The sequence below is a fragment of the Synchiropus splendidus genome, chromosome 17 (genome assembly GCF_027744825.2).
Source record: "Synchiropus splendidus isolate RoL2022-P1 chromosome 17, RoL_Sspl_1.0, whole genome shotgun sequence".
In the NCBI taxonomy this organism is placed as follows: domain Eukaryota; kingdom Metazoa; phylum Chordata; class Actinopteri; order Syngnathiformes; family Callionymidae; genus Synchiropus; species Synchiropus splendidus.
Genome location: NC_071350.1, coordinates 18,740,258 through 18,754,768, shown reverse-complemented (window position 1 = coordinate 18,754,768; position 14,511 = coordinate 18,740,258). Strand labels below are relative to the sequence as shown.

Genomic DNA, 14,511 nt, shown 5'->3' with positions numbered 1-14,511 from the left:
GATGAGAGGGTGAGGGTGGAAGGGTGATGATGGATGGATGAGAGGGTGAGGACAGAAGGGTGATGATGGATGGATGAGAGGGTGAGGACGGAAGGGTGATGATGGATGGATGAGAGGGTGAGGACAGAAGGGTGAGGATGGATGATGAGAGGGTGAGGACGGAAGGGTGATGATGGATGGATGAGAGGGTGAGGACGGAAGGGTGATGATGGATGGATGAGAGGGTGAGGACGGAAGGGTGATGATGGATGATGAGAGGGTGAGGACAGAAGGGTGATGATGGATGGATGAGAGGGTGAGGACGGAAGGGTGATGATGGATGGATGAGAGGGTGAGGACAGAAGGGTGAGGATGGATGATGAGAGGGTGAGGACGGAAGGGTGATGATGGATGGATGAGAGGGTGAGGGTGGAAGGTTGAGGATGGATGATGAGAGGGTGAGGGTGGAAGGCTGAGGATGGATGATGAGAGGGTGAGGACGGAAGGGTGAGGATGGATGGATGAGAGGTTGAGGGTGGAAGGTTGAGGATGGATGGATGGATGAGAGGGTGAGGGTGGAAGGGTGAGGATGGATGGATGAGAGGGTGAGGACGGAAGGCTGAGGATGGATGATGAGAGGGTGAGGACAGAAGGGTGAGGATGGATGGATGAGAGGGTGAGGACAGAAGGGTGATGATGGATGGATGAGAGGGTGAGGACGGAAGGCTGAGGATGGATGATGAGAGGGTGAGGACAGAAGGGTGAGGATGGATGGATGAGAGGGTGAGGACAGAAGGGTGATGATGGATGGATGATGAGAGGGTGAGGACGGAAGGCTGAGGATGGATGATGAGAGGGTGAGGACGGAAGGCTGAGGATGGATGATGAGAGGGTGAGGACAGAAGGCTGAGGATGGATGATGAGAGGGTGAGGACGGAAGGCTGAGGATGGATGATGAGAGGGTGAGGACGGAAGGCTGAGGATGGATGATGAGAGGGTGAGGACAGAAGGGTGAGGATGGATGGATGAGAGGGTGAGGACGGAAGGCTGAGGATGGATGATGAGAGGGTGAGGACGGAAGGCTAAGGATGGATGAGAGGGTGAGGACAGAAGGGTGAGGATGGATGGATGAGAGGGTGAGGGTGGAAGGGTGATGATGGATGGATGAGAGGGTGAGGACAGAAGGGTGATGATGGATGGATGAGAGGGTGAGGACAGAAGGGTGATGATGGATGGATGAGAGGGTGAGGACGGAAGGGTGATGATGGATGGATGAGAGGGTGAGGACAGAAGGGTGATGATGGATGGATGATGAGAGGGTGAGGACGGAAGGGTGATGATGGATGGATGAGAGGTTGAGGGTGGAAGGTTGAGGATGGATGGATGAGAGGGTGAGGGTGGAAGGGTGATGATGGATGGATGAGAGGGTGAGGGTGGAAGGTTGAGGATGGATGGATGAGAGGGTGAGGGTGGAAGGGTGAGGATGGATGGAGGGAGGGAAAGATGGAAGGGTGAGGATGGATGGAGGGAGGGAAAGATGGATGGATGAGAGGATGAGGATGGGAGACATGAGACGTTCACCAAAAGTGAATAAGACACATGGAATATAAACAAAGACTGCGTGATGAGTGACTGAACAATGGTGGACGTCTTGAAGGACCAGAGCTACACAGTGATGCGTTTGCTGACCTGGACTCGGAGGGAAGACTCGGACTCGAGCTTCAAGGATCATAAAAGTTTTATTTATTACATAAAACTGGAATGTGCACAACAAAAGTCAAACATTGAAAAGTCTCCTGCCGCAACACGTGACGCAACAGGAAGTTCAAGCATGCGAGGCATCAGCAGCTCGAGTGGTCATGTGACCGTCAGAGTCTGGAACGTAAATCTCTCATAAAGTGCTGAAAACACAAGTGTGGATCCGCGGTGACGCCGGCGTCTGCCGGGCCTGGTGTGCGGCCACGGCGTTCCCCCGAGCGGCTGGGACGCACCACTGGCGCTCGGATTCAAAAGTGCAGCGGAATCTCAGGGGTCCGAGGTGGAAGAGCGAGCAGGACAGGAAGCAGTGGGACGTGCTGGGAAGCAGGCGGAGGAGCCCAGCGGCAGAGCTGGAAGACGTTAGCTTGGGTGAGACGTGTCAGGGATCTGGCTGGAGGAATGTTGGAGCAAACACGGTGTGTGTGTGTGTGGGGGGGGGCAGCAGAGTCATCGATCGGCCGGGAGACTCAGGTCCTCGGACAGAAGCGGCTCTCCTGCAGGAGGAAGAGCAGAGAGTGCTCAGCTGAGTTTCCCCTCTACACCACACGTGACTGAAGCAGATGCTTCTCGCTGGCTGTGGCTACCTGAACACGGCGGCGTCTGGTTGTCGTAGTGCGAGTTGCTGCTCTCCAGAGCCTCGTCCTCCGTGTCGCTGTCGCTGCTGGAGGCCGCCACCAGAGCGGCGCCGCTCTGCTCTGAAAAGACCCCAAACCACAGTCGGTGAAAGTCCCGCTGTGGCACGCTCGGGAACAGGGGTCACATGACGCGGCGGCACGTGAGGGGCGGGGCTCCCACCCCTCCAACTGACATTGTTCTCTTGGAACAACGTGGTTTCGGAGGAACAGAACAGCGACGTGTCACTCCCACTCGTCTGCAGACCAATCTCAAATGTTCTGCTGGGAACATTCACTCACACTTTTTTCCTGCGCTGCTACCCACACACAAACACGCATACGCACACACACGTACACACACACCTCTCAGAAGTGATTTGCTTTTCGGAGAAAAAGAAGCGACACATTATAATTTGTCTGGATTGTTGTGGCGAGCAGGAGGTCTCACTCGGAGCCAAACTTCCCTCTCACAGCTGAACAACACTTTCCACACAACCGATCAGCTCCTTGTTAAATAGCACTCGTTGGCCCAAACATTACGACCGAGCAGCATCTCTGTCATATAAGCAACGGTGGCTGACCTTCGGTGGACTGCGACGGGCCTCGGTCCAGCAGGTGCGGGGTCCCGGGGAGCTCCAGGTCACGGTCCATCATGGCAGCTCTGCGGGGAGAAGAAGCGTCAGCTGTGAGGTTCATGAAGAGACGGAGGCGCTGGAGGAGGGAGGACTGACCCCAGGGTCCTGCTGCTGGAGCTCTTGCCGGTGCTGATGTAACCGGACCCTGCCGGGGGGAAGAGCTCGTCTCTGGACCCCGAGGCTCCGAACACCTGCTGCTTTGAGCCGGAGATCTGCTCGGAGGCAGCGGTGCCGTCAGCAGGGGGCGCTGCTGGAACAAAGGCATGTTACTCAAACACGTCTCTCCCAGTTGAGCTCCGTGTTTCAGAATCCGAGGTGGCGCTGACCGTCCGCTCCCCCCAGCTCGGCCGCAGCCTTGGCTAGTCTCAGCTCCGGCTCCAGCTCCACCGGGCTGCGGCGCTTCACCAGCAGGGAGCTGCCGGTGCTGCTGCTGCTGTCCAGGACGGGCGACAGGGACTTCCTCACTGCAGACGGGACACAGCGACACAGTGAAGCGCCCCCTCCTGGACACATCTGAGACCTACCGGGACGGCAGGACCGGGCCCGGACGGCCGCGGATCGGCCCAGCAGGTCCATCTCCCCGTGTTTCCGTGACGTGGACTCGTGATGAGACGGAACCTCCTCCATGGTGAAGGCCCCAGAGGGGCCCGGCCGGGAGTCGCCCGACACCTGGGCCTCCATCATCTGACTCTTGACATCAGACATCTTGCTGCGGACCTCGGCCATCTGCGCCTTGAGGCGGATCAGGACGGCCGAGTCCGGCGTGGAGCGTCGGAGCGCCTGGGGCCGGCGCTCTCGCTCTTTCCTGGACGCGGCGCTGGCTGCATGCGAGTCAGAGTCAGGCTCTGGATTCACACCATGCTCACACGTCTGTGCCTTCATACCTTGGCTGTGCAGGAGGGAGACCGGGGGTCGAGGCTGGAGGCCCCAGAGAGACTCCACGCTGCTGCGCTCGTTCAGGTCCAGCAGCTGGATCAGGATGACTGGGTCCAGGTCCAGCAGGCTGCTGTCGGCACCGACGGCGGCGGCAGCCGCGGCTCCGCTGGTACCAGAGCTACGGCCGGCGGCGGCAGCGCTGCGATGCAGGGACCTGCCTGAGGCCCGAGAACCACCTGCAGCAAGGAAGAGCCAGAGTTCAGCTCACACAATAACCAAAACCCAGAGACCGTCCACAGCAGAAATGTGTTCAACAGCGGAGCACTGGGCTCCTCAACCGTTGCTCAAGTGCTGTGGGAGGAGATGAGAGCGGAACAAGCTTGAATCAGCGTTCCAGCATGAACACACCAGGCAGACGACCCCTAAAGAGACGGTGTGCCCGTGTTGAGCACCAAGGTGCTGAGGACTGGAGAGGAGCCCAGCATCCACGCTGACTGGCTTGAGACCTTCAGACTCAAACACTGGTGCTCGCTCTCAGCAAATGTGGTCTGAGTTTTACCTGTGGCTCCGACCAAGTCCTCAGTCAGCTCTCCTTCTTCGGTCTCCAGGTTCCCGATGAAGTCCACGTCGTTCTCGCCGGACCTGCGGGGAGACGCATGCGGCGCTCAGAGACTCAGTTTGTTCACGACTCAGCTCAGTCCTCACATGGTCTCCTCGTCGATGTCGTTCTCCTCCGTGTTGCTGGTGGCTGTGGAGCTCCCTGACGTGCTGCTGCCGTCCAGAGGGTTCAGCTCCTCCTCCGTCAGACAGTCCACCTCCAGGTCAACGTCCGACAGCTCCTAACCAGAGCAAAGGCCGTTTGTCGGGCGGCAAAGGGCAACAGATTGGTCACTTGAAGCGTCTCACGTTGGAGTCGTCGTGTTGCGTTCGCTCCTCGTCGCATTTCTTGCTGCTCATCGAGGAGGTGCGGCCGTCGTCCTCGCTCTTGACTGAGCGCGGGTCCCGCTCGGAGGCAGTGCTGCCACCGGCGGGTCGGAGGTCAGGAGGAGACGAGCTCCGGGACGACTGGTGACGGAACAGCTCGATGGCCAGTCTCTGGAAATCGGAGTTAGTGGTTAGAACTTGTTTCTTTTGTCTCAGCTCTTCACCTCAGGAACCACGACAAACTGCTACCATATTTTCCGGACTATAAGCCGCTACTTTTTCCTCGGGGTCTGAACCCTGTGGCCTACACGACGATGTGGCTAATATAAGGATTTTTACTAGGGATGCTCCCATCGATTAGCCACCGATTATGACCGGCTGATCTCGGTGTGATCGGTGAAGTCCGATCACATGGCAGCCAGCGCTCTGATGAAGCAGGTTTTTTTCAGTCTGTCATGTGAAGTTTGCATCCTGCAGCACATGCACGTTAAATGGCGTCAACGCCACGAAGGAAACACGACATTTAAAACACCAGCAGTTGACGGAGCACAGAGAGTTTTCCGTGCTCATGAAGGAGCAGGAAGCAGCGGTCACTCGCAGACACTCGCCGGTCTGAGCCTGACATTGGGAACGCTCAGCATAGAAACAATCCTTCATTCCAGCCAGCCAGATGAGCAGCCTTTCTCGGGTGTCCTTTAAAGACGGCATCGAGCAGATTCACTGCTGTTGTGCGTGTGTGTGCGTGTCAGATGCACCTGAATCTGAAACTTTTGCAAGCGTCCAGAGTGGGAACTTTCATCAAAGAGGTTGAAGACAGCTGCTTCCGCTGAGGGCTCTCTCTCTCTCCCTGTCTCTCGGAGCATCCCTCAGTTTTACAGTCTAAAGAGCGTCACACTGGCAAAAATATTGAGCCTCGTCATGTTAAACCCATTACAACACAGGCCTTTTATTTCCCTTTAAAGCACTCAAATGGCGCTGTTTTCGCCCACATGTCTGCAGCTCTGCCAAGACAGAGACGATCTACAGGACGGTGAAAACTGCCCATTTTCAACGCGAGTCATGTGAATAAGATGTGAGGAGTTCAGGATTCAAGTTCAGAACATTGTTGAGATTGTATCATGAGTCAAAACTAGAACTAGAGGATCACTAGAAGTGACCCTCATGTATTTTCTGCAGCGCAGACAGCACCAGTGCATCCGCGGCTTATGTACAAAAAACGTCCATTTTCCTTCTTAAATTTCGTGAAACAGTAACAATTGTATATTTCCGATCATCACTCCTCCGCTTCTGACAGATCAGTGAGCAGGCTGCGCACCTGTCCACACGAGCTACAGGACATGGGAGGGTTAGCGCTCCACTCTGCCGCAGGCACGCAGCTCTGCCAGTACCATCTGAATTTCTGGCCACAGGATGAGACGCAGTTCTACTTTCCAAAAGCAAACAGAGCTTCTGCGAAGGGTCCAGAGTTCAAAAGAAAGCGTGGAAATACCCTTCTCAGCAGCACATACCTCTTTGAGGTTGTTGATCTGCTGGATGTAGCCGCTCTGGGCCGACTCCAGCTGGCTGATGTACCAGTACTGATCTCTGCACTTCTGGAAGAAGGTGGGTGATCGAACCTGGTAGCTGCAAAGACAAGGCGAGTGAAGCTTGTTGCCGAGCGCAGCGCGGCGCGGCGAGCTCACCGTAGCACCAGCGTGTCTGTCTGCATGTTGAGGTAGCCCTCGCTGGCCAGGAGGTCCAGCCTGAAGAAGCGGTTGTAGCCCCAGCATTCGCCAACCTCAAAGTCTGAGGCAAATTCCCTGATGATGTTTTTGGAGGGGTCACTGGAGGCCTGGTGCACCATCTCCACACGGTACTCATATCTGAGCAGAGAACCAGACACTTACTGAAGGTGCTGAAATTGTGAAAAATGCTAGGAGAAATGCTCCCACCGGGGAGAACTGGCGGGGACGTGATGTTTTGTGAACGTTCACGGCTGAAGGATCGATTCTTGTCTTCACAAACATGGTTCAGATGAACATCAAACGGAGGACGGGGCAGGCGACACAGTCAACCGCCACCGAACTTCATGTTCCGAGAAGCAACGCTTGCAACAGTCACAGGCCAGAACATCGTCTTCCACCTCGCCTGTAACCTCATCTGGAGTCAGCACAGGCTCACCTCCTCACCGCCTGTGTTGTGACTCCTCCGAGCACTTAGCTTTGACATGTGTCGGCTCTAGCTGTCACACCTGGGTTAGCAATGAAGAGGAACAGCCCGCAGAGCTGCGACTTACTTGGAGGTTTCAGGGAGTCCAGCAGAGAGCTCCAGGAAGACAGACAGGTAGTTCCCACGCACCACCCCGTTACCGTCCTGGGCAGAGGCAGGAGGCCACACAGCTGAGCTCCAAGCTGAGGAGCATCACGTGGACATAGTGCAGCTTGACACTTACTGGGTAGACTTTGAGTCGCCAACAGAGCCCGGAGATCTGCAGCGGAGGGCTGTAGACCGGATCGGCGCGCTGCCTCAGAGTGCTGCAAAACAGTCACACACACAGCCGTCACTTCTGTGAGAGGTCACATGGCTCAGGCGGAGACACTCCGACAGCAAGGAGTTTAGCTCTCCAGTGAGGGGAGGATCGAACAGAACAACAGGAGAGTCACACATCAGCTTCTCGCCATCCACCTGGCCTGGAAAACTGCAAGTTTTATTTAGTTCTCTCAGCCGTCACCCGGAGTTCAGGGCTGCTATTGATGGAGAGGGACAACTCTGCCGCGGGGCTCAGCTCTGCAGGTCGCCATTGATCCTGCTGCTCAGATTTAGCCACCTCCACGTTTGGTGTAAACAAGACCGTATATCAAAAGCTCTGGAGGCGAAATCGTACTTCGAGTCTGTTTGTTTCCAGTTTCTTCTCCTTAATACATGTAACTGGATCAACAAAGCCAAAAGGAAGAACATGCTCCACAGTACAGTCACTGCAGTCCAGTGCTGCAGGACAGACAATCCACTTCAGCCATGAAACAAACATCATCTGATGCCAACAAGAACTTATGAACCTGAAGCTCCTTTAACACTAGGAAGCAGGACTCTTACCTGAAGTTGACCAGAACAAAAGTACTTGAGTCGTAGGCAGGAACCAGCTCACTGGAAAGAAAACAGGAGGTTATTAGGTCACGGTTCTGACTCACACCGTCCAGGACGTTGCATGGAATAACTGCCATAACATTGTTACCATGACGGTCACCCCAGACCAGAAGTGAACTTCTGTGACATGTGACGAACCACACGTACGAGACACATGAATGTTAGGACCCAGTTTAGAAGTGATGGAGCCACACTTGTTTTGGTTCATAACTATAGTAACAGCATGAAGGACCTATTTGACCATGATTTCCATTTTTCACTCAGACAGAATTAGAATTTTCTGTCTGTGAGTTGACCTTTGGTCATCTTTCTCATCTTTATATTGATTCATACGGTTCACACAGTTGTTGTTCAACCCAGTCAAACAGCTCAAAGAAAAACTCACAATTGAACTATGTCATAACTATGTCAACCACATAACATGTTGTTGTTATACATGCTAGCTAGCAACCGTCGCAGCACATGTTGTGCTCTAGATTATGAGATTTATTGACTTGCTTCACATCTAAACCAGAACCTCCCGTCACAGGAACAGCTTCTTCCCCTCAGCTGTCAGACAAATTTGTGATCAGCCCGTGTCGTTTGTGGGTTATTTATTTATTACGGTAGTTGTTTATTGGATTTTATTTTTATTACGATTATTACTATTATGTTTTTGACTGCAGGTTTTCCAAAGCACTTTCCTAGTTGGTGGGGCCCCACCGACCATGGCGACTGATTGATTTAACCAGTACAGCAGTGATTCTCAACCACAGGGCCGGGGTCCATGGGTGGGCCGTGAGCGCCTCCCAGAGGGCCACAAAAAGATTTTTGTTTTACACCTCTGGGCCATGAGATGCTCCGCCTTAATAAAGCAGCCACCTATGGTGGCAGTAGTGTGTCACTGAATTGACTAGACAGCTGGAGAAGTTAAAAAAATGCTTAAGAAAATGAGAGCATGTGTTGAATCAGTTTTTAAAATTCATTTGAAATATTTATGGTGATACTTTCATTTTGACTTTTTCTTTGAAGATTATTTAGAAAACAAAATCTATTATTTTATTTTATGAGATTTTGACATTGTTTTATTTACTTTATTCAAAATTGTATTCATGATGTACAGTTTTATCGATTTTCTCAACAGTTTGCATCAAGTGTACTTTTTTTCTTTAGTAAATTGAGCATGACTTGCATCTGGTTCTGCTGCTGGTTGGACTTTTCAATCTTTGAGATGACCAGGTGGTTTCATGTCATTTCACAAGGTTTTGGTTTGTTTACGTGTAAGTAGATTAAATATGGTTATTGAACTCAAATGAAATGAATCATTTCTAGTACTTGAAAGGGCCCCAGGCCCATTTGTTCTGGGAAAGGTGGGCCCCGAGATCCAAAAGGTGAAGAACCCCTCCTTGACTGTTAAAGGCAGGGAGCATCTCTTGTCCCGACAGCCGTTTACCTGGTGAAGTCAGGTGGGACTGGAGTGGTGACGAACGACTGCATGGGTTTGGAGTGAACCTGCTGGAACGTGAGCAGGATCTCCGGGCTTTTGGAGATGAGTTCGCTCTTGCTGCAGGAGTGAAGCTGCGGACGGCACAAGAGCCACAATATGTCAATGAACGGCGGCGAATCAAAGCGGGCATCAGCACCGACCTGATGCTCCACCTTCTGCAGCAGAGACTCCAGCAGCTCCGTCTCCTGGGTCAGTGACGTCTTTTGCCCTGATGGAGAGAAAAGTTTCTATTTTGGCGCTGCACATCAGCCCTGCCGGTGGTGGGTCAGCGCGAGTGGGCCGGCAGCGTGTGTGGGCGCTGAGTGCAGCCTGCTACTGGGCCTGGATGAATGTTTCATGTGAGAATTCACCCCAGAGCTCTTTATATAGTCCAGCTTTCCCCTGCACTTTTCCTCAGCCCTTCAACGTTACAGATATATAGGGACTGATGACTCGCCTCCATTTAGACAAGAGAAAAGACAATAGGCTTGACACTACACAGTCATGTTGAGCTGAGCAGAGGACAGCAGCAATGGTCCAATACTTCTTCACTGTTGAGCGAAAGGACTTCACTTGGTGAGTCACTGTCTCTTACCCATGAGGGTGATGAGTTTGTTTTTCAGCTGGTTGTCCAGACGTGCAATCATCATCTCAACAGCATTCCGGATCTCTCTGACCCGCTCGTCCTTGGCTCCTCTCACCGCCTCCACGTTTCTCTCCTGCGACAGCAACACAGTCAGCTTCTTACTGACATCTAGTGGACACTGCTGGGACACCACAGAGCTTCTCCACAGGTGGGACTTCCAGCTGACCACAAGTGGGGCTGAGATGGAGCACCAGGACAGCTCAGCTCCCTGGTTCAATAGTACAAAACATCCCACCATTCAACAGCAGGGTGCGCTGTGACATCATGTTTGAAGTGAAACTCTGTGAACTAGTATTGTAGAGCTACTCTTTTGATGCAAACATCTAAGTCTGAGCTGATGATACTTTTAGGTCCGCTGCAACCTCACCATCACTGAGAGTAATGGATGACAACCTATAACTATTTAACTACAAAGTTCAGCTGCCCCAGCAGATAAAGAACACCGATTATTGACACTCATCCGCTCATCCTGATGCTCACTTCACTCTGACCCGAGGCTCCTCAACCATCTCACAAGTCAGTTCAAGCATTTAAATCGACCATGATATTTAACTACGGAGGCCGCGGATCTTCCGATGGCGAATATAATTGGCCGCCACAGAAAACAAACCGCGTTGTGTAACATTTATACATTTTCTTCAGGTTTTTCACTGTACTATTTTTCACAGATCAACGTTAGCTGCTGGAGCCACTCACCACTTCCTGCACCAGACTGATGAGCTCCATGAGGCGGCGGCGCAGTTTGGAGACTTCCTCCTTCACCTTGGTCACATGCTGGTCATAGATCTCCACCAGGGGCTTGAAGGTGTGGCCACCATGCTGGCCAAGCACCAAGGAGAGGTCACACATACAGACGGTCGCAATCACAACCATATAAACGTCACATCTGAAACACTTGCTTGACATTTTTCCCATCAAACAAGGGGACACATGACACTTCAGTGATGGCTCACGAGAGTCTTACCATTCCTCCCCACAGAGCGCACTGGTGGCAGATACATTTCTTACAGGTCCAACAGAAAACACTCAGTTTCTCATGGTGGTTCTCACACCTGCAGAAAAGGGACGTTTTATTTTACTTCAGCTTCAAATATGCAATGCTTCCTGACACTGATTCTACAGGTCCCACAATGCACTGCAACAGTTGCTTGATAACAGGCACATTTATAAGAGTAGAATTAAATTTGAATTCTACTACAATGCAGTCACTTCAACAAGTCAAGCATAGTAGTTTCTGAACTGAAAAGCATGGCAGAGATGCACATGTCTGTGCTTCAATCCATGAAGCAAAAGGAGGCACTCACTTGTCCTTGTCATTGTCTTCATGCTTGGTGAGACTGCAGAGCTGCAAGGTGTCCAGCTGCTGTGTGACCTCCTCTGCCCAGCGACAGTTGACCAGCTCCCGCAGCTGCAGTGGAGCACTGCACAACAGTTACAGTACATTAACGTGAGCAGCCACAGAAGATTAAACTGCAAACAACTGTTCAATTTTGTCACATTGAATCGACCCATGAGGCATTTCCTTGACCACTCGATTCAATAGTGTATAAACTCACCGGCAATGAGGACACTGGGCTCTTTGCTCAGTCAACCATCGCTGTCAAAACCCCCCCCCCAAAAAAACAGTTCAGTTAGGTTCAGAAAATGTCTCCAACATTTCTTCATCTGGGGTGAAGTCAGATTTATTTACCCGTATGCAGCTGAAGCAGCAAAGCTTGGAGCAGTGAGGGCAGAGCCGGGCGTCCCTCAGTTTCTCCATGCAAATGAAGCAGCGAAACACTTCTGCGATGCTCTGCTCCGGGTCAAGAACAAAGCATGAGAGAAACTGGCGACAATTGCAGCCACTGTTTCGACAGACTGACCAGTTTACACACCTCAACACTTTGTTCATCCATGTCAGCCAGTTTGAGCGGTTGATCTCAGGACAGATGATGAAAGTGAAAGTCAGAGGTCTGAAAAACAAAAGTAAAAAAGGAGCAGACACACATTTGCCTTCATGTCAAAACGTGAATGCTTCCTTGGTGTCCAGTTATGTTCCTGCTTGTTTTAAATACTCCCCTGTCATTCCTGTTCCAAAGAAACCCAGGATCACAGGACTGAATGACGACAGACCGGTGGCACTGACGTCTGTGGTCATGAAGTCCTTTGAGCGCCTGGTTCTATCCCACCTGAAATCCATCACTGCTCCCCTCCTGGAGTCAATGCAGAGCCAACAGATCTGTGGACGATGCAGTGAACCAGGCCCTTCATTTCACTCTGGAGCATCTGGACTCCCCGGGAACCTATGCCAGGATCCTGTTGCCAGTTACCCATTCTCATTGTGGACTCCTCCTGCTTCCTAGGAACCACCATCAGTGAGGACCTCAAATGGGAGCCAACCATCAGGTCCCTCATCAGGAAGGCCCAGCAGGGAATGTTCTTCCTGCGGCCGCTGAGGAAACTACGACTGCCGACGAAGTACCTGGTGGAGTTCTACACAGCCATCATCCAGTCCTTCCTCACCTTATCTATCACCATCTGGTACAACAGCGCCACCTCCAGGGACAAGAGCAGACTGCAGCGCATCGTGCGTTCTGCTGAGAAGGCGATCGGTGGCAGCCTGCCACCTCTTCAGGATCTGTATGTCTCCAGGACCCAGAGACATGCAGGTCAGATCAGAGCCGACCCTTCTCGCCCTGGTCATGGACTGTTTGCTCCTCTTCCCTCTGGCAGGAAGCTACGGTCCATCCAGACCAGAACCTCCCGTCACAGGAACAGCTTCTTCCCCTTGGCTGTCAGACCCGTGAACAGCCCTTGTTGTTTGTGGTTTACTCATTCATTCGTTACTTCTATTATTATTGTTGTTTATTTTTATTCATTCATTTTTTATTTGTATTTGATTTATTTTGTTCAATAATTGCACATTGTACCAAAGCACTTTGCTAGTTGGTGGGATCCTCACTGACCTTGTCAATAAAGCCGATTCTGACATTTCGATGTGAACACACTGACTGTACCATGATGACGATGACTGTTGGTTGACTGTCAAGACACTTGTACAGTATATAAACAGCATTGGTTTCTCCGGGATTTAGACAAACACTTCACTTCAAAGCATCCTCTGTTTGCTGTTAGTTTGCAGGACGGAGTCACGTCGCCCCCTCGGGGTCTCTCGCAATACACACAAATATTATGAAATAAACACCCTGTTGTGTCACGAAATATTTGGTTAAGCAGCACAAGAGGGTCACGATGGTGGTGGAAAAAACATGACGGAAAACAAAGTCAACAAATGAGAGAGGTTGCAGAAACAACAATCACAATCTTCCAAACACAACATTGTTTATCGTGTACTGAACCTGACCAGGTTTCAGATCCAATTCAGGATAACAGTTTGAAAAGCCGATTCCACATTTATATTCAATACACCGTTCAATTTTCCCCGAAACTAACCGCCCAAGTGAACGAACAAACAGATTATTCCCCACATTGTCCACCCATTTATTATGTAACATGGAAAGAATGGCTGAAATAAGTGATGAACCCATGTGTCCATGAAGCACTTTACTGCACCCAGAACGGTCCGTTGGCAGAAAGACCATTCACACGCCGCGTATGTCGCATGAAACCACGCCTCTACGAGCCGTTGAGCTTCTTCAAAAGGCGAAACATCATAACGTAGAGTGACATCTTATTTGTTTCAGCAAGCGACGGCTAAAGCAGCGTGTTTACATGAAGCAGTTAGCTTCGCGATGCTCACTCACCCACGGACGCTGGATGTGCTGTCACGCCTCGCACACCGACGTCTTCAACAAATGGAAAGCATTATCGGCGCAAGCATTGCGGGGGCGTCGACTGGATGACTGTAGCCACGAAAAACACAACAGGAATCGGGTGTTGGTCGAAAGAAGCCTTAGCAGCTGCTTTAGCTCTAAATGAAAGATGTAGCGGTAGCAAACAGTGCGGAGCCTGGCAATAACCAATCAGGCGGCGCCTCTCTTCTTCACCTGTCACTCGGCTGTCGGGACTTGACCGCCACCTAACGGTTAAATTGGTTCCAGCAGGCGTTTCGTGTGGAAAAATACACCCTGTTTCGTATTTAACGTTAAATGTTGAGGGTAAAAAATGGGGAATAAGCAATTCGATGTCTAATTTAAATTACGAACACTTTTGATAGCTTAAAACCATTTTATTGATCGTTGACTTTGTCCATAAAAATAACAGCAGCAATGGTTAAACTATCAGTTTTTCGCTGGATATTCTGAGTGTCCTGACAGATTGAGCTCTTCTTGTTTTAAGACACCTCAGATTGTTCTTCATCTGAGGAAGGTTTGTGAACCAGTGCCACTGCAATCGCCCCAGGCCCTTCAGCAGGGACCTACATACAGTACGAGCTGGTAATGGACGAACAACAGTCCTAACAAAACACGACTCCGCTGCAACGGTAAACACCCCAGGCAGGACAGTGAGGGAGTCCTGGCAGGTATGGAATCCCAACAACACAGAGCCTTT

At 51.5% G+C, this 14,511-nt stretch overlaps 1 protein-coding gene across 5 annotated transcripts; it reads right to left on the bottom strand.

Moving 5' to 3' along the window:
- Positions 1-1,589: 1,589 nt before the first annotated feature.
- On the bottom strand, positions 1,590-13,977 carry trim37 (tripartite motif containing 37). Of its 5 annotated transcripts, XM_053847808.1 has the most exons (26): positions 13,764-13,977; positions 12,966-13,041; positions 11,895-11,972; positions 11,711-11,812; positions 11,577-11,617; positions 11,325-11,441; positions 10,985-11,072; positions 10,717-10,839; positions 9,970-10,093; positions 9,536-9,603; positions 9,342-9,466; positions 7,859-7,909; positions 7,218-7,299; positions 7,062-7,138; positions 6,469-6,648; positions 6,295-6,409; positions 4,769-4,957; positions 4,568-4,701; positions 4,422-4,504; positions 3,871-4,098; positions 3,511-3,807; positions 3,313-3,450; positions 3,083-3,233; positions 2,933-3,012; positions 2,322-2,432; positions 1,593-2,231 (listed from the first exon to the last, which is right to left on the bottom strand). In XM_053847808.1, the coding sequence occupies exons 3-26, from the start codon at positions 11,913-11,915 to the stop codon at positions 2,185-2,187; spliced, it is 2,772 nt and encodes a 923-aa protein (XP_053703783.1). In that variant the 5' UTR covers positions 11,916-11,972; positions 12,966-13,041; positions 13,764-13,977; the 3' UTR covers positions 1,593-2,184. The 5 variants fall into 5 exon arrangements, with proteins under 5 accessions (XP_053703786.1, XP_053703784.1, XP_053703783.1 ...); XM_053847807.1 differs by having other exon boundaries at positions 1,594-2,231; positions 11,895-13,205; XM_053847806.1 differs by lacking the exon at positions 12,966-13,041 and having other exon boundaries at positions 1,594-2,231.
- Between the last annotated feature and the right edge of the window lie 534 nt (positions 13,978-14,511).

Excerpts from the sequence above, each read along its gene's own strand:
- trim37 (XM_053847811.1), bottom strand. The coding sequence starts at position 11,915 with ATGGATGAACAAAGTGTTGAG. Across the intron at positions 11,618-11,710 it reads GCTGCTTCAGCTGCATACGG|CGATGGTTGACTGAGCAAAG; the intron begins GTAAATAAATCT and ends GGGTTTTGACAG. Across the intron at positions 6,649-7,061 it reads GGACTCCCTGAAACCTCCAA|ATATGAGTACCGTGTGGAGA; the intron begins GTAAGTCGCAGC and ends TTCTCTGCTCAG.